The sequence below is a fragment of the Dendrobates tinctorius genome, unplaced genomic scaffold (genome assembly GCF_039654945.1).
Source record: "Dendrobates tinctorius isolate UK_male_01 unplaced genomic scaffold, ASM3965494v1 ptg000070l, whole genome shotgun sequence".
Lineage (NCBI taxonomy): Eukaryota > Metazoa > Chordata > Amphibia > Anura > Dendrobatidae > Dendrobates > Dendrobates tinctorius.
The window spans coordinates 14,815,939-14,835,984 of NW_027361738.1; the positions used below are offsets into that span (position 1 = coordinate 14,815,939).

The window sequence follows — 20,046 nt, forward strand, 5'->3', positions numbered from 1 at the left end:
GTAAGGTAGTTAACACAAAGGAGGACAGTTTGCAACTACAGACAGATTTGAGTAAATTGGAGAATTGGGCTGAAAAATGGCAAATGAGGTTTAACACATAAGTGTAAGGTTATGCACATGGGAAGGAGAAACAGATGCTACAATTACTTACTAAATGTGAAACTGCTGGGGAAATCAGACATGGAAAAATGACTTAGGCATCTTAGTCAATAAGAATCTAAATTGGAGTGCCCAGTGTCAGGCAGCTGCCAACAAAGCAAATAGGGTCATGGGATGCATTAGAAGAGTTCTGGGGACACGAGATGAAAACATAATTCTCCCTCTGTACAAATCACTCGTCAGACCACAGGAGTATTGTGTGCAATTTTGGACGCCGGTGCTCAAGAAAGACATTACTGAACTTGAAAGGGTTCAAAGGAAGGGCTACTAAAATGATAATTGGAGTTGGTTCACTACAATACCCAGAAAGGTTATCAAAATTAGGTCCATTTACTCTAGAAAAGAGAAGACTTAGGGGAGACCTAATATACATGTACAAGTATATCAGAGGGCAATACAGAGATCTCTCCAATGAACTGTTTGTACCAAGGACTGTGACAAGAACAAGGGGGCATTCTCTTCGTTTGGAGGAAAGACAATTTCTGCACCAGCATAGAAGAGGGTTCTTCACGGTAAGAGCAGTGAGGCTCTGGAATTCTCTTCCTGAGGAAGTGGTGATAGCCAACACACTGAATGAATTGAAGAAAGGAATGGATGCTTTTCTTGTAACAGTATTGAAAGTTACGAATAACAATATTATAGGTAGATGGTTGACCCAGCTTAGGGGAAGGAATTTTTTTCCCTCTCGAGAAAATTGGCTTCTACTCTGTGGGTTTTTTGCCTTCCCCAGGATCAACAATGCAGAACAGCTGCACTAAAAATAGGCTTAACTAGATGGACAAAAAGTCTTCCCTTCAGCCTTCAAAACTATAGGTTATCCAAGCTGGCATGCGCCAAAGCTAGGCCTGCACTCTGAGGAAACTTGCCAACAAGTGAAGGGTAGAACATCGCCCTGGAAAGGTGGAAAGCGGAGGCCCCAAGAGTACCGCCAGGAGGCGCATCCTGTCCGGGCAAAGTGCGTCTAAACGCCGAAGACTGCGTTTTTTTTTCCCCCAATGGTTGCGGAAAATGCACCACTGCTGCCACAGAGTCTGCGAGACTCCAGGAGTGGATGAGAGCAAGAAAGGTAAAGCAATAAAATCAAAAAAGAAAATGTACCCGTTTCTCTCAAAAAAAACGCAGGAATCTCTGAAGACCTGAAGAAATCAGGACCTGGATAAAGGCTTTATTGAACAAAAGAAAAATCAAGTAGTTCTCAGAAAGCCAATACTGAACTAAGGGATTTCCTCCTGCTGCAGAGGAAAAACCACAGGAGAATGACGAGGTGTAGCCCGAGGAAGGAGACAGTTCGGTCCTCCTGTGGCGTCATTAGTAATTTGGTCCTATTGGAGCCAAACTAAAAGAAAAAAACCCCAAAAAGGCAAGTTAGTGAGGGATCTCTATGGGGATACGTTCGGTCGGCAAGCTGTAGGCCAAAAGGTCCTTTGGATGGACACGCTTTGCTGGCATCGGGAAGGTGGAAAACCATGTACTTCCCTGCGGGGAAAAACTTTTGGTCAGCGAGGATGGTCGATTCAACCGACCGGTCTCCTAAAAGAATGCTCTGATGAGCAACCTAGCCCGCGCATCTATAAACCTTGCAATCCGGGTGGAGGCAAGGGCAGGAAACAGTGCAGCAGCGGCCGCATCCAAGTTCGACCCTGCTAATGACTGAGTCCGCCATTGGTATCCCTGAGGGATGCACGTCTTGAGAGAGGAAGGACCATCTAATTTGCTTTGCGCTCAAGAGAGAAGAGATATACCGAGGCGCTCCTTTCTTTGGAAGCGGCTGAACTAAGAGAATGCCAAGGAAAGACCCAAGAGTGGGCCACTGTGAACCTGCTAGACAGCTGAATGCTGAAAACGTACCGAGGGGACCTAGGGATACTCTGGATCTCACAGTCACGATGTAGGCTCAGACTTACTAAGCCGTTGGTTGATGAAAGTCCGTGAAAAAAACATGGAGTATGTCAGCTGCATGGAAAGTTGGGTCTAGGAACCACAGACTGCAGAAGACAACTAGGCTGATTAAAGGAAGATCACTTCCTATGAAGACCAGAGCGACCGTATCCATTGTGAGCCGTCCGGACCGGTGAGGGGATTGTAGTGTGGTGAACCGCTTACCTAAGTATAAAGGGCCCGTTACACATAGCGATATCGCTAGCAATATCGCTATAACGTCACTGGTTTTGTGACGTTATAGCTATATTGCTAGCGATATCGCCATGTCTGATATTTACCTCCGACCGGCTCCCCAGCTGTCCATCGCTGATCGCGCGAGAATGTCCTGGGCCGTTTCTCGACGTCAGCTTCCTGCTGGTCTTCCTGTGGCGCCGACGAGCGACGCATGGACGCGGGCGGGAGGATGTCAGGATCGCCACGTCTGACAGGTAAGTAACGACTCCCGACCCCTGCTATGTCGCTGGTGAGATCTGCCTGTGTGGCAGCTCACTAGCGACCACTTAACGATGCACCCCAGCGATCCATATCGTTGTCGGGATCGCTGGTGCATCGCTAAGTGTAACTTTACCCTAAGACACCATGCGCCCGAAGAGAACAGTGAAAAAGATATGAATCTAGCTGAAGGAAGAAAACGTGTCATCACCAAGCTCCTCAGTGGATCCAGGACTGGAGCAGCTTTCTACTATGGTCAATGCTTGCGGCGAGTAAGAACCCATTCCTGACCGAGGTGGGAGACTTGTTTCTGTCACACTCAGAAGTCACATCCCAGAGCTGTTAGAGGCCATATCCGGTGTCTGCAAGAAAGAATATGTAAGTACTGGCAAAGAGACAGGGAGCTTCGATGGTGTAGTAGCTGAAGGGCCCTTAGGGTAGAGTAGAAACTTATATACTACTATTGGCTAATCATTAATACCTTGGGCAGTCAAGATAGCTAGAGGACACTACTGTAAACTGACCAAATGTGTAGTTAGAGGTAGACACGAATAATCAGGTGTGGAAAGGCCCCTGTGGAGCAACACACACTTAGGGCGCAGATCGTGGCCGAAGAAAAAACTGCGACCATGTGATACCTGACACGAGTGTGTCTGACCTACCGGAAGCGGAGTATCCACTCTGTGGTGCGAGGTGAATTTCTTGCTTAACTGTTGACAGACCACATATGTTACTGAACATGAAACCTACTGCCGAAGGTGCCTCTGACTCACCTGAAAGCGGCCTGCAACTGCTGCTGCCGCACACCAGGAGTGATGAATACCAGAGACGTCTCACGAGTGGTGAATAGACGGGAGCTTAGGCAGATGTTGCAAAAGACTCTGAGGAGCGTGATAGAGGACACTTCTGACTCACCTGACAATGGGACAGAAGAGCCGGACCGATGCAGCAATCGACCCTAGGTATTTTTGAGCCACAGGAAGGACGGCCTGTATTGACTAGACGTGTCTGGTAGAAGACCATCTAGTCCTGGGTAAGGGATAGAGTACTGCTACAATTGGACGCGAGGAACATGAAGGCGAGTGCATCTGACTCACCTGAATACGGTACAGAACCTCAGTACCAATGCAGTAGTCAGCTGGAGACACGTCTGGTCCCCTGAAATACAACAGTGTCAAATACCCTACTGTACCTGGTAGGTGGTGCGTCTGAAGCCTGGATAGCGCATGGCTGAATTCGAGTCAGTATCCTGTGACCAAATCAGTGCCGAGAGAAACCCAGAGCAGGGTATAGGAGAGGGCCGATTCTGTGTTGCAGTCTAGGCCTGGACACCAGACGGCATTAGGCAGAATAACAGCTTCACGTGTAGTAAGCCGCATCACGAAGTCTGTCCAGAAGTATATTCTGACCTGTCATTTCTCCTGATGGTAGAACAGTAGGCTTGGAATCAGAGGGAGACTAAATTCTACTCTCTTGTTGTGCGCCTGGGTTCAAAACCTTGGACCTGCGGTCAGCTTCTTTAGCCCCTGAGCCACAGCAGACATTGCTGGGTAACACTGACTATCCAACTGGAAATCTGGCCCAAGCACTGCAGTCACAAAAGGGAAGGAGCAGCTGCCTTCTCTGCTTAGAGAAGTGCAATGCCAGCATCAGGAGGGGGACTGCAGGAGGATGCAGGGCGAGTGCCTGTGAGCAGGTGATAAGGAAACATTTGATATGCCAGGGCTCTAGCATCTTTATGTGTAGAGCAATGGCCGAACCTTACTGTGCTGAAGATCAAGGCACAGATCAGCAATAGCAGAAATCACAACAGTCGTGTGACTGCAGTGGAAATCACAGAAAGAAATGCAAATGGAACTGTCCACTTGGAAAACGCCATACGGCAGGTTTTATAATGGCCCATCTCCCTGGAGGGCGTAAAACGGGCGACTTCACAGCTCTAGATTACTATTACACCAGCGGCTGCACAGATGTAGAGCATTTATTACACCAGCGACTGCACATCTCTAGAGCACTATTACTCCAGTGACTGTCCGGCTCTAGAATACTATTATACCAGTGACTAAGTGGCTGTAGAGCACTATTAGACCAGCGACTGCACAGCTCTAGAAAACTACTGCATTAGTGACTGCACGGCTCTAGAAAAATATAGCACCAATTACTACACGGCTCTAGATTGCTATCACACCAGTGACTGCATGGCACTAAAGCACTATTACACCCGCGACTGCACGGCTCTAGAATACTATTGCGCCAGTGACTGCACGGCTCTAGAATACTATTGCGCCAGTGACTGCATGGCTCTAGGGTACTATTATGCCAGCGTTTGGACGGGTCTAGAATACTATTGCACTAGTGACTGTACGGCTCTAGAATACTATTGGACTAGCGACTGCACGGCTCTAGAATACTATTGCACTAGAGACTTCACGGCTCTAGAATACTATAGCACCAATGACTGCATGGCTCTAGGGTACTATTATGCCAGCGTTTGGACGGGTCTAGAATACTACTGCAGTAGTGACTGCACGGGTCTAGAATACTTTTATGCCAGTGACTGCACGGGTCTAGAATACTATTGCACTAGAGACTGCTAGGTATTAAGTGACTGAGAGACCTACTAAATACTGTCAGAAGGGAACAGAAGGATATATGCGGTTTGACTGCAAGGCAGAAAAACTAACATGAAGCAGCCTGTTCTGAATCCTACCTCTAGGTAATTCGGGTTCCTGTCTGGAATGCAAGATATAAGGTTTCTCTCAGCAGTCCCTGAGCCAGCAGATAGTGTTGTGTCGAGGAGTTAAAAGTGCTCAGACTGGGAGAGGGGGGCGGAGCCCAGCGCTGGGTACAGGAGTAGAAACATGACAGCACTCAGTATCCTGTGACCTGCAGGCTGGAAGAAAGCAAAAGTATCAAGAGACAGGCGGGAGAAAAGCCCGCCTGAAGTGCAGGGCAGAAGGGGGGCGGAGCCAACTCAGCCACTAGGCCTGAAAGAAGCCGGGACCTAGATTAATTTCTCTGCCCGCAGGAGCAAAGGGAAGCGGCGTGGATGCCATAAAGATAGACCAGCGCCCTATTCTACCGGGAAACTAGGGGAAAAAGGCCCCTGACTCTAAAAGTGCCTCAGCACTCCAGCCATAGAATTAAATGATTTTCACTTCTTCAGTCCCAGTCTTCCTCTGATTTTTTTAAATCGCCTCTGGAAAAACCTGGGGGATAGAGGGGAAGGAATGTACCTCTCCATCCAGGAATGTAAGACGTCCTCGCCTCCTAACACCGACAGGCTCTAGTGGGCGATGGGGAGGCCAGGACCGTATTCGGATCGCCTAAGCAAGCTTCTGTGCTAGGGGTATGGGTCCTGCTGGCCAGACGTATGAGGATACGGGGTGGCAGTACAAGCCGTACTCAGTCTCTTTGTGGGAGTACAGTTGTGACTATTCACACTGTATCCCTCCGGAAACCTGAAAAGGAACGACGCACACTGAGGTAGATATGGGTCTAATGAAAGACCCGTGTCCACCTCCTACTGACACTAAGCTAAACTAATTATCCTACTTCCTGTCAGTGGGGTGTACACTGCGGAGGAGGAGCTAACTTTTTTCCTGCATAGTGTCAGCCTCCTAGTGGCAGCAGCATACACCCCATGGTCTCCTGTGTCCCCCAATGAAGCGATAGAGAAATCAAAATAACAATGAAACCGTTTATTGACCACAAATGTAATAATATCCCCGATTTAGGAGTCATCTACTTTTTTAGTAGCATCTCTTGCTAAGAAAACATTAAAACATGTTCACACAAATGCAACTCTCATTAAAAAGGGCCCAAAATAAAGCTTACCACAAGAGAGATTTCCAGCTCCTTCGAAACGTTGAAATCAACCTTTTCCAAGATGTTATCAATATCCAACACAATGTCACATGAGCCACAGGAGAAATGTGATTTCAGGTCAAAGAACTTTAGGAACAAAAAGTAATTGTTGTTAATCAACAGCTAGACACATCCAGAAATAAGTACAGTGCCTTGCGAAAGTATTCGGCCCCCTGGAACTTTATAACCTTTTCCCACATATGCTTCAAACAAAGAAACCAAATTAAATTTTTGGTGAAGAATCAACAAGTGGAACACAGTTGTGAAGTTCAACGAAATTTATTGGTTATTTTAAATTTTTGTGGAAATTCAAAAACTGAAAAGTGGGGCGTGCAATATTATTTGGCCCCTTTTACTTAATACTTTGTTGTGCCACCTTTTGCTGCAATTACAGCCGAAAGTCGCTTGGGGTATGTCTCTATCGGTTCTGTACATCGAGAGACTGAAATTCTTGCCTATGCTTCCTTGGCAAACAGCTCGAGCTCAGTGAGGTTGGATGCAGATCGTTTGTGAACAGCAGTTTTCAGCGCTTTCCACAGATTCTCGATTGGATTCAGGTCTGGACTTGGACTTGGCCATTCTAACACCTGGATACGTTTATTTGTGAACCATTTCATTGTAGATTTTGCTTTATGTTTGGTATCATTGTCTTGTTGGATGACAAATCTCCGTCCCAGTCTCAGGTCTTTTGTAGACTACAACAGGTTTTCTTCAAGAATGGTCCTGTATTTGGCTCCATCAATATTCCCATCAATTTTAACCATCTTCCCTGTCACTGCTGAAGAAAAGCAGCCCCAAATCATGATGCTGCCACCACCATGTTTGACAGTGGGGATGGTGTGTTCAGGGTGATGAGCTGTGTTGCCTTTACACCAAAGATATCGTTTAGAATTGTAGCCAAAAACCACCATGGTTACTTACCGGTAGCCGGTTTTTCCGGAACCCATGACAGCACACCTGAGAGAGGGATCCGCCCCGCCAGGACAGGAACCTACTGAGACATAAGGGGCGGCACCTCTCCCCCGCTTCAGTTGGGTTACAGAGCATTGAGAGGACTTCCCGGTTAGTTACATGTTTAATCCAACACCACATCACTCAAAAACACCCTACTAATTGTGCACACCCATACGGTGAAAAGGGGGGGGGGGATATACGGGTGCTGTGATGGGTTCCACAAAAAACGGCTACCGGTAAGTAACCATGGTGGTTTTCCCTTCACTCCCTGTGTGAACACTGCCACATGCGGATTATTTCTTCTGCACTGGTGTACCACACGGCCAATCCCTGATTGTAGGCTGGCTGTTTCATTTGGTATTTATGCACCTGTGCAGCTGCCATTTTACTTGGGTCCGCTGCACCCTGTATTAGTGCAGATGCATTTAGGCCTGTCTGGTTTGTATCTGAATTTTTTGGAGGATTTTTTCCTCTTTTTGAGGTTTTCATGGTTTTCCCTTCACCCATGACAGCACACCGGAGATTTTTGGAGACTTCGAACACCTTAGGGAGGGACATCCGCTTGCAGCACCCTTCTACCAAAGGTTAAGTCAGCAGAGGAGGATAGATTTAATCTATAGTGCTTAAAGAAGGTTGAAGGTGAGGCCCAGGTTGCGGCCTTACAAGTCTGTTCAATTGATACCTCTGCCTTTTCAGCCCAGGAGGTCGCCACGGCTCTGGTGGAATGAGCCTTGATGCCGTCCGGAATCGGGATACCAGTAGGCTACACTAATGGCTTCCCTAATCCATCAAGCAATAGTCCCTTTTGAAACCCCATTGCCTTTCCTGGCACCCTGAAAAGCTACGAATAGGGACTGGGTCCTCCTCCACTGGCTAGTGACAGACATGTATTCTAATAGAGCTCTCTTAACATCCAAACTATAGAATTTTTCCTCCTCCAGATTTTTTGGATTCTCGCAGAAAGATGGGAGGACAATTTCCTGACCCCGATGGAAATCTGATGCTACCTTAGGCAGATAAGCGGGGCCTGTTCTTAACACTACCCTATCCTAAAAGACTCACGTATAAGGTGGATTTTCTGAGAGCCTGTAAGTCGCTTATTCTGCGGGCTGACGTAAGGGCCACTAAAATGATCGTTTTTAGGGTCAAACTTTAGGGGTAGCTGGTGTAATGGCTCATACGGTTCCTTTGTAAGGGCTTCTAGCACTAGGTTTAAATCCCAGGGGGCTATTCTGGGTATTAGGATAGGCCTAGATCTACGGCAGGATTTAATGAATCTGGCTACCCATCTTATGCCAATTTGCAGCGGTAGAGCGCCCCTAGTGCAGACACCTGAACTTTAAGCGTGTTCACCGCTAATCCCATCTGCAACCCCGATTGCAAGAACTCCAGGATGGCACTAATCGGGGGTTCATTTCCTAACGGCTTACCTAGGAACTGTAGGAACTTATTCCATGTTCTGCCGTAGATGTTAGTCGTCACCGGTTTCCTGCTCTTTAGCAGAGTGGCCACCAACCCGGGGGAGAACCCTCTATCCATTAAAAGTGACCTTTCAAATTCCACGCCGTCAGATGGAATCCTTTGACCTGAGCGTGGAATATTGGGCCTTGAGCTAGTAGGTCCGGGATTTCTGGCAGAATCCATTGATCGGAGAGGGACATCATTCGTAGCAGAGCAAACCAGGGCCTTTTTGGAAAAAATGGGGCTATTAGAATCACCCTGGCTTGATCGTTTCTGATCTGACAATTGTTGGGATCGCATAATCAGCTTGAAGTTCCACTGGATGTGCAATGAGTCCACTGCCCATGGCTTCTCCCTCAGGTTTAGAGAGCAGAACCTGTTTGCCTGTTGTGCTTGTTGGCAAAGAGGTCTATCACTGGTTTCCCCCAAAGCTGTGTTATTTTTTGAAAAATGGACATATTAAGCGTTCATTCTCCTTGCCTCAGGATTTTGCCCCTTTTATGTGTAAGGCTGTCAAGGAGTGTAGGTGTTCCTCTGCTCTGCCCAGAATGTCGTTTGCCGCTTCCATTAGGGAGTGTGATCTTGTCCCTCCTTGGTGGTTGATGTATGCCACTGCTACCCTGTTGTCTGACATGATGCGTACATTGCGACCCTGGAGTAGCGGAATGAAGTGACTTAGGGACTTGTTCACTGCCCACAGTTCTCTCAGGTTGGAAGATGCTTCCCTTTCTTGAGGTGTCCAGGAACCCTGACCTATGAGGCCCCTTAGGTGTGCCCCCCACCCCGAGGAGCTTGCATCTGTTAATATTACCTCCATCGTCTGTCTGTCCCACGGTATTCCTGAGGTCAGATTTGTACCGTCCAGCCACCAGTTGAGAGAGTCTCTGGTTTTTACGGAAAGCTCAAGCTTTCCTTCTAAACGCCCTCTTAGCGACCTTTGGGCTGATATCATCTCCCCCTGGAGTTGCCGGGTGTGAAACGGAGCCCACCTGACCGCCGGAATACAGGATGTTAGGGTACCTAGTAGGGACATTGCCCTTCTCAATGTCATACATGGTTGGTTTCGGGCTGCCAAGGCCAGATTTTGCACCTTCTCTATTTTGGACTCTTGGAGCAGACACTCTTGCCTTTCTGAATCTAGTATAAATCCCAGGAAGGTCTGTTTTTTTAGGGGTTGCAATTTAGATTTTTTGAAATTGACTATCCACCCTAATTCTTGCAAGGTGTTGATCACCCGGCTCAACTGCGCCGTACAGTGGTCCTCTGAGCTGCCCACTATAAGAAAATCGTCCAGGTATGGTGTTATGACCGTATCGTGAATCCGGAGAAAGGCTGTCACTTCCGCTATGACCTTGGTGAAAACTCTCGGGGCTATGGATATGCCAAACGGAAGAGCTCTGAACTGAAAATGCCTCAGTATGCCTTGAATATTAAACGCTACCCTCAAGTATTTTTGGTAATCTGGATGGATAGGGATGTGATAATATGCATCCTTTAAGTAGACTACGGCCATGAAGCAATCTTGATGTAGCAGCTTCACCGCCGTAGCCACTGATTCCATCTTGAAGGTCTGGTTTCTTATCCATCGATTGAGCCGTCTGAGATTTATAATCGTCCTGAATGATTGATCCGTTTTTTTTTTTTATCAGAAAAAGGGGTGAATAGAACCCCCTTCCTTCCTGTGTGTGGGACCTCGTAAAGTACCCGCTTGTCTATCAGGCTCAGGATCTCTGCCTCCAAGGCCAACTGTTCTTCGGTCACCTTCCTGATGGGTGTGATTGACGACCACGGGTTTTGGCTGGCGAATAAAGGAAATTCTCAGGCCTTCTCTTAGGATGCTCAGGATCCAGGTATTGGAGGAGATCTTTTCCCAGGCCTGGAAAAAGAGTGCCAATCTCCCCCCCACTGGAATGCTGGCGTCATTGTGGCGATTTCTTTGAGGTGGAGGTGCCTCCACCAAACATAAATCCCGACTTTTTTCCTTTTATCCTCCCATCTTCTCCTGTCAGCAGGAGGACGCCCCCTATTGAATCTTCCACTCCGAAAGGGCTGTCTTCTCTGATCCATCGGGAATCTGGGGAAGACTTATCGCTTGCTTTCTCTAGAATATCGTCCAAGTTCTTGCCGAATAAGAACCGACCATCGCAGGGAAGAGAGCACAATTTAGCTTTGGACTGTAGGTCACCCGGGCAGCCCTTAAGCCATAACGCGCGTCTAGCAGCATTTGATAGTCCCGCTGCCCTAGCTGTCAACCACATGGAGTCCGCCGAGGTATCTGCCAAAAAAGCTGCAGCCCCGTGCAAGAGATACATATCTGCTAAAATTTTCTCTCTTGGGACCTTTGATGCCAGCTTCTCTTCTAACTGCTGCAGCCATATCATGAGGGAGCGTGCCGTGCAGGTGCCTGCTGTCGCTTCCCACGCGTGCCTCAAATATGAATCCACCTTCTTGTCCAGCGGGTCTCTAAGAACCCCTGCATCTTCCAAGGGCAGGGCCGACCTTTTGGAAGAACTGGATACTGCTGCATCTATTTTTGGGACTTTGTCCCATATTTCCGCATCCTTGTGCTCAAAGGGATATCGTCTCTTAGAGGTGGACGGAAGGGCCCCAGATTTTTCAGGTTTCTTCCACTCTCTCTCAATAAGCGCCTGGATTTTCTCATTCACTGGAAAGGTCCGCTTTTTCCTCTCCTGAAGCCCCCCAAACATGACGTCCTCTAGGGTTTTAGCCGCCCTTTCTTCCTGTAGGCCCATTGTGGTTCTAATGGCCTTTAGGAGGGCATCTGTGTCTTCTACAGGGAAACACATGGATTTTTGTGAGTACTCACCGTAAAATCCTTTTCTCCGAGACGCTCATTGGGGGACACAGAGACTGTGGGTGTGTGCTTCTGCCGTCTGGAGGCCGACACTAAGTGTACAAAAAAAGTTAGCTCCTCCTCCGCCGCATACACCCTCACCCCTAGGCCGGGCGTAACTCAGTTTAGTGCATAAGCAGTAGGAGAACGCGCCTTAAACTCAGGCAAGAAACTATATGTCTGAAAAAGGGGGCCACCCTAAACCTTGTACAAGGATTTGTATAACTCAAAATAAGTAAATGCCAACTGGCTGATAGGGTGGGTGCTGTGTCCCCCAATGAGCGTCTCGGAGAAAAGGATTTTACGGTGAGTACTCACAAAAATCCATGTTTCTCCTTCGTCTCATTGGGGGACACAGAGACTGTGGGACGTTCTAAAGCAGTCCTCTGGGCGGGATCTTAGCTCACCCAATCCATGCTAATTTGCGCCCCTGATTAGAGGTGCGCAACTGCTGCCTGGAGAATCTTTCTTCCCAGGCTTGCATCCGAGGATGCCTGGGTATGTACGTTATAATGTTTGACAAACGTATGCAAACTGGACCAGGTAGCTGCTTTGCATACCTGCTCCGCTGAAGCCTGGTGTCGCAGTGCCCATGAGGCACCCACTGCCCGTGCCGAGTGAGCCTTGATCCCTGCCGGAACCGGCGTGCCACTGATTTGATAAGCTTCTTGGACCGTCAGGCGAACCCATCTGGCCAAAGTCGCTCTGGACGCAGCGAGCCCCTTCCGCCGCCCCTCTGGAACCACGAATAGAGAGTCTGTCTGGCGGAATGGCGCTGTCCTTGTCACATACCTTCTAAGAGCTCTTACCAGATCCAGGGTGTGCAAAGCCTTCTCTACCCTGTGCACCGGTGCCGGGCAAAACGAGGGTAAGACAATGTCTTCGTTGATATGAAATGCAGACACAACCTTCGGCAAGAAGGGAGGAGCTGGCCTTAAAACTACCTTATCTTTATAAAAGGTCAGGAAGGGCGGTTTACAAGATAAGGCCGCCAATTCCGAAACCCGCCTAATAGACGTTATAGCTACTAGAAAAACGACCTTTCTGGACAGGTAAGGCAAGGAGACCTCTTGCAATGGTTCGAAAGGAGCCTCCTGAAGGGCCCTGAGCACCAAGTTCAGGTCCCATGATTCCGTCGGCGCCTTATAGGGGGGTACTAAATGTGCGACCCCTTGCATAAACGTCCTAACCTGCCAGACGGAAGCGACTTTTCGTTGGAAAAGCACCGACAGGGCCGAGATTTGCGTTCTGAGCGAACTCGGAGCCAACCCTGCGTCCAGCCCTGCCTGTAGAAAAGCCAGTACGTTGGGGATCGAAAAAACCAGAGGAGCCACTTCACGATCCCTACACCAACGGAAAAAAACTTCCCAAGTTCGATGATATACTCTCGCCGAGGAAGGCTTTCGGGCACTCACCATCGTGGCCGCCACATCGCGCCTGAATCCTGCCTGTGTTAACAGCCAAGATTCAATGGCCACGCCGTCAAACACAGGGCCCCTAAGTTCGGATGGCAGATCGGCCCCTGGGACAGTAAGTCCGGCCGATCTGGAAGACGCCAGGGTACGTCCACCACTAGTTGGACCAGATCTGCATACCAGGCCCGCCGGGGCCAGTCTGGGGCCAGCAGAATTGCTGGAACCTTCTCTCTCCTTATTTTCCTGATAACTCTTGGAAGCAGCGGCAGCGGGGGGAACAAGTACGGGAGACGAAACTGGCTCCACGGGAGCACCAGAGCGTCTGCTGCGATTGCCTGCGGATCGAGCGACAAACCTTTGTACTTTGGCATTCTCTCTGGATGCCATAAGGTCCACGTCTGGTGTCCCCCACCGTTGGCAGATCTGCTGAAAGATCTCGGGGTGCAGGGACCATTCCCCTGCCGCGACCCCCTGTCGGCTGAGAAAATCTGCCGCCCAGTTTTCGACTCCTGGAATGTGCACCGCTGAAATTACCACGCGGTTCTTCTCTGCCCAACGCAGTACCAGTCCGACCTCGCGCATGGCTGCCTGGCTGCGCGTGCCCCCTTGATGGTTGACATATGCTACTGCTGTAGCATTGTCCGACTGGATGCGCACCGGCCGGTGTCTCAGGAAACACTGGAAATGTTGCAGGGCCAATCGTATTGCCCGTATCTCCAGAATGTTGATCGGGAGAACTATCTCCTGAACGGACCACCGCCCCTGGGCTATGTGACTCTGGAAAACTGCTCCCCAACCTTGCAGGCTTGCATCGGTCGTCACCACCAACCATTGTTCCGGGGGAAAGGGTTTCCCCTGGACCAGAGACGAGTCGCGAGTCCACCACCGGAGTGAACCTCGTACCAGCGGAGACAACTTGCACCGATGACTGAGAGACAGCAGCCTCCGGTCCCATGCTGTCAAGAGCGCATGCTGAAGCGGACGGAGATGGAACTGGGCAAACGGGATTGCTTCCATCGCCGCCACCATTCTGCCCAACACACTCATGCCGTACCGGATGGATCTGGTGCCCGGCTGTAGAAGGTTCCGTACCCCTTGCTTGATTTTTTGCGCCTTGTCCTGAGGGAGGATCACCAGCCCCCGGGAGGTGTCGAAAATCATGCCTAGGAACACGATTCTTTGGGCTGGAACCAAGGACGACTTGCTCCGATTGATCAACCAGCCCAGACGGGCCAGGGTATCCAGAGTGATACTGACATTGTCCTGGCACTCCTGAAACGACGGCCCCTTTACCAAAAGGTCGTCCAGGTAAGGTAACACCGTTATGCCCCGTGCATGCAGGATGGCCATAACCACCGCCATTATCTTTGTAAAGACTCTGGGGGCAGTGGCTAAGCCGAAGGGCAGAGCCACAAATTGGAAATGACGTCCTCCGATCGCAAATCGCAGGAACCTCTGGTGTGGGGGAAATATCGGAATATGCAGATATGCATCCTGCACATCGATCGAGGCCAGGAATTCCCCTGGATCCATGGCTGCAATGACCGAGCGGAGGGACTCCATCCGGAATCGCCTGACCCTGATGAATCTGTTCAGGATCTTTAGATCCAGTACTGGCCTCACAGTCCCGTCTTTTTTGGGGACCGAAAACAGATTGGAGTAAAACCCCTGCGACTCTTCGCCCTGCGGCACTGGGGCGATGACCCCTTTGCGCTGTAGCGTCATTATAGCCTGTAACAAACTCTCCGCCTGCGAATCTGTCTTGGAAAGTCGGGAACGGAAGAATCGCTGTGGTGGCCGTCCGACAAACTCTATCTTGTACCCGGACGATATTAGTTCTGCCACCCAAGTGTCGCGTGTCACTGCGACCCAAACGTGGCTGAACCCTAGTAGGCGTCCGCCCACTCTGTCGTCCGTAGGTACGGAGCGCCTCCAGTCATTTAGCTGGAGGTTTTTGGGACCTGGCCCCCCTCGCTCTGGGCAAACGGCCTCGGCCTCTACCCAGCGGATTGGCCCTGTAAGAGGCTTGCTTTTCCCTACTATGGCCATCGTTTGCGGAGGAGTATGCCCTGGCCGAAGTCCCCCCCAGGGGCTACGAAAGGGTCGAAAACGCCTCTGCGTTTGCCTGAATGCCGGGCAACCCTGGTACTGGAGCGACCTCTAATGGTTGGAGGGTCCTGAGACGAGGACGAGCTCTCTTCCGCTGGCAGACCACCATCCTTGTTCCTGCCCGGGCCTTGAAGGGATTCAATTGCCCTTGTAAGGGACAGCATAGAATGCGATAAGGACACCGCCCATTCCGGGGGGTCCTGACCCCTGGGTTCAGAAACAGTGGGGGGCTCCTGGGCGCGCTCCGACTCGCAGGCTTCACAATATTTACCCGCCTGTGCCTTTGGCAGCCTGACCCCACAGGACACGCAAACCGCGTAAAGGAAAGAGTGAGCTTTCCCTTTGGCAGACATACTTGCACAGGCTGAAGGCAGGGTAGAAGGAGGAGGAGGGTAACCCCTTCCCTGACAACCAGTGCGGTTCTCCAAACGGAGTTACACTCACCCACCGGCAGGGTCCCACTCCTGTTTGAAGTACCCCGGGAAGCTCCGGATGCGTGGACGCGAGGTGGTAGGGCGGAAGTCTCCTCTCCGGGACCTGTGCGCCCGCCGTTTTCCACCCCTTGACCTCCAGGCCTCCTGCTCCTATACAGCGCGTCTCCCCGACGTCAGTGGGCGGGACTTCCGGCTACCACCGGAAGTCGGCGCGCGCCCTCGCGCGATAGTCACGGACCTCCTCCTGCAGCGGGGCCGCGGCCGCCGGCGGGCTTCCGGCCGCACTCCGGTACACGCGGTGTGCGGCGTCCGGTTGCAACGCCACTCTGGCTACCGTTACTCACCGGGGCAAACTTGCGGTGCGCTCCAGGAGCGGATCCCCCAAATATTAAAGGTGAGCAGGGCCATCCGCCGTGGGCTCCATCCCCGGCAGGGGGGGGGGGGGGGGGGGGGGACTCCACAAACTAGATCGGCTCACCTGCGCCTCCAATTCAGCCCCTGGACTCACTACCAAGGGGTGGAAGGGGCCTCCATACATTGTTGTTGTAGGAGAGGAACAACGTGGAGGCTGACCCCTGGTTCTGCTCACACGTGCTCGCCTGATGAAGTTATGGGGAAACCGAATCCTCTTATCAGGACGCGTTGCCCCTCTTTTAAAAAATAGTTGTCTGGCAAAAAGTCCCAGATGTGTCCCTCGGTGCGGGAGAGGACATGTGGAGGGTTACTCACACGTGGTCGCCCGTTGATGATTTGGGGAGATCGGATCCTCTCTATAGGATCCGTCGCCCCTGTCTTATCTTCATAGAAAAAAAGGGAAAAAAAAAAAAAAAAAAATCTAGTCTGGAGCTCCAGACTGCGTGTGCCTCCATCAGACACTAAGCAAAAACTGAGTTACGCCCGGCCTAGGGGCGAGGGTGTATGCGGCGGAGGAGGAGCTAACTCTTTTTTTGTACACTTAGTGTCGGCCTCCAGACGGCAGAAGCACACACCCACAGTCTCTGTGTCCCCCAATGAGACGAAGGAGAAATGGCTTACCCCCCGTGTCACTGTCTGAGGAGTCTGAGGAGGATGATTGTTCCGCCTGAGACGAGACTGATGCGGAATCTGAGGGGGAACTAGGGGGATTCTTCCTACTTTAATTCCCTTTTTTCAATAGGGACTTAATTGAACCCTCCATTTCTGACCATCTGGGGAGGAATCGACTTTTTATCTTTAGTAGTAATTCTTAGTGTCAGCCTCTTGGTGACAGCAGCACACACACACATAGTCTGTGTCCCCCAATGAAGCGACCAAGAATCACTACTATTGATAATAATCCATTACATACAGTTAGGTCCATATATATTTGGACAGAGAAAACAATTTTCTAATTTTAGTTCTAGACATTACCACAATGAATTTTAAACAAAACAGTTCAGATGCAGTTGAAGTTCAGACTTTCAGCTTTCATTTGAGGGTATCCACATTAAAATAGGATGAAGGGTTTAGGAGTTTCAGCTCCTTAACATTTGCCACCCTGTTTTTAAAGGGACCAAAAGTAATTGGACAATTGACTCCAAGGCTATTTCATGGACAGGTGTGGGCAATCCCTTTGCTAGGTCATTCTCAATTAAGCAGATAAAAGGCCTGGAGTTGATTTGAGGTGTGGTGCTTACATTTGGAAGGTTTTGCTGTGAAGGAAATATGCATTCAAAGGAGCTCTCCATGCAGGTGAAACAAGCCATCCTTAAGCTGCAAAAACAGAAAAAAACCCATCCAACAAATTACTACAACATTAGGAGTGGGAAATTCTACAGTTTGGTACATCCTGAGAAAGAAAGCAAGCACTAGTGAACTCAATGCAAAAAGACCTTGGCGCCCATGGAAGACAACAGTGGTGGATGATCGCAGAATAGTCTCCATGGTGAAGAGAAACCCCTTCACAACAGCCAACCAAGTGAACGACACTCTCCAGGAGGTAGGCGTATTAATATCCAAATCTACCATAAAGAGAAGACTGCATGAAAGTAAATACAGAGGGTTCACTGCACGCTGCAAGCCACTCATAAGCATCAAGAATCAAAAGGCTTGACTGGACTTTGCTAAAAAAAAAAATCTAAAAAAGCAAGCACAGTTCTGGAAGAACATTCTTTGGACAGATGAAACCAATATCAACCTCTACCAGAATGATGGAAAGAGAAAACTATGGTGAAGGCGTGGTACAGCTCATGATCCAAAGCATACCACATCATCTGTAAAACACGGCAGAGGCAGTGAGATGGCTTGGGCATGCATGGCTGCCAGTGGCACTGGGTCACTAGTGTTTATTGATGATGTGACACAGGACAGAAGCAGCCAAATGAATTCTGAGGTATTCAGAGCCATACTGTGTGCTCAGATCCAGCCAAATGCAGCCAAACTGATTGGTCGTCATTTCATACTACAGATGGACAATGACCCAAAACATAAAGCCAAAGCAACCTAGGAGTTTATGAAAGCAAAGAAGTGGAATATTCTTGAATGGCCAAGTCAGTCACCTGATCTCAACCCAACTGAGCATGCACTTCACTTGCTAAAGACTAAACTTCAGACAGAAAGGCCCACAAACAAACAGCAACTGAAAACCCCTGGCAGAGCATCAAAAAGGAGGAAACACAGTGTCTGGTGATGTCCATGAGTTCAAGACTTCAGGCAGTCATTGCCAACAAAGGGTTTTCAACCAAGTACTAGAAATGGACATTTTATTTACAATTATTTAATCTGTCCAATTACTTTTGGTCCCTTTAAAAACAGGGTGGCACATGTTAAGGAGCTGAAACTCCTAAACCCTTCATCCAATTTTAATGTGGATACCCTCAAATGAAAGCTGAAGGTCTGAACTTCAATGGCATCTGAATTGTTTTGCTTAAAATTCATTGTGGCAATGTGTCTAGAACCAAAATTAGAAAAATGTCTGTCCAAATATATATGGACCTAACTGTAAAATGGTACTACACAGCAGACTACTGGGAAACTCTGGTCAGTTTGTTTCTCTAACCTGTCCATCTACTAATCATTCTGATATTTTATTTGCTAAGATGAGAACCAAATACAAATCATGCCACTGATCACAAACACAGGCCAGAATGGCAAGTGTAAGATATACCAAACGCTAAATCACTAATTAAGAAGCAGAGATCGATAAGTCAGAAAAGTAAGAATAATGTAGAGGGACAACAACAATGGGGAAATAGCTAAATAGGCAAATCCACTATCTATAACTATCATTCATTTCAATAGTTTTGGCAAGTATACCTTTTCGATGTTAGCCATCCATGTAGCCAGAAGGCCCAGAGAGCTGTCCGTGTCACTTCGGAGTGTGTTGAATTTGTCCAATTTTGCCTGTTTCCAATGATAAAACTCCTGGAATCCAGCATCCAAATCTTCACAGTCACAAGATGCTCCATACACAACTTCAAGGGAATTCAGTAGTACCTGTATGGAGACAGAGGAAAGAAGAATATGGTCCAGGCACCAGTGACCAGGTGTACAAAGAATTCAAGAGCAATATTTATTGCAGACATTTCTACTAGTGTTAAGCGATACTGTTCGATACCCAAAAATATCGTATCGGATGGTATCGCCCGATACGAAAAAAATATCGGGTATCGCCGATTCCGATACCGGAAGTCCCATTCAAGTCAATGGGACTTCCGGTATCGGAATTAAAAAAAGCCCTTTATTTCCTTGTTGGCTAATTCTACATAATTGAAAACAAATAAGAATCATGTAGAATGTATTGTGGGAGGTGGAGGAGACATTAAAGGCATAGTGGTTTATTCAAATCACATGACAGCATTAATTCCAATTTTTGTTTTCAAGACGTTCGGAGTTAAAAAGATATTGACTATGTTAACTTTTTTATATTTTGTCAGATATGTATGTTTCACAACTTCCATGCTCTTCACCTTCTTTTGTACTTCTCCCACACTTTCTCCTTCATGATCCGCAGCAGTAGCATTTTTTTTTATCAACTTTTTCTTCACCTTATTCATCTTCTTCACCTTCTTCCCATTATTTTTTTTTTTTCCATTCTTCATATTCTTCTTATTCAGCTATTAATTTTCATATGCTATTTCTTCATCTACTTTCTATTCTTCTTTTTCTTCATTTTCTTATGGTGACAGGCATTCCTGTAGTACTTATCTATAAAAGTTATAAGATTACACCTTACGTTCTGCCTGTCACAAAAGATTTACAACAGGATTTGTCCGTGTTCAGTTTGGCCTGCAGCAGCAGGCATTTTCCAGGGGCACCACGAGGAGGAACGGACTGGACTCACCCCCATTTACTGCTTAGTCTTCTTCTGCTTATAATTTTGATTTCTTCTATGCTGATTTTTAGTCTTATGCTTAATGTTCTTCTGCTTTCTGTTCTTCTGCTTTTGCTTCTTCTGCTTCTT

The 20,046-nt window shown here is 48.6% G+C and overlaps 1 protein-coding gene across 3 annotated transcripts in view; it reads right to left on the minus strand.

Annotated features, from left to right (window-relative positions):
• STK31 (serine/threonine kinase 31) overlaps positions 1-20,046 on the minus strand; it is a 171,717-nt gene that overhangs the window by 54,538 nt on the left and 97,133 nt on the right. For all 3 annotated transcript variants that reach the window (XM_073581407.1, XM_073581406.1, XM_073581405.1), the window contains exons 12-13: positions 18,900-19,079; positions 6,370-6,486 (exon numbers count right to left, since the gene is read on the minus strand). In XM_073581407.1, the coding sequence (XP_073437508.1) occupies positions 6,370-6,486; positions 18,900-19,079 (297 nt within the window). The remainder of the gene's footprint in view (positions 1-6,369; positions 6,487-18,899; positions 19,080-20,046) is intronic.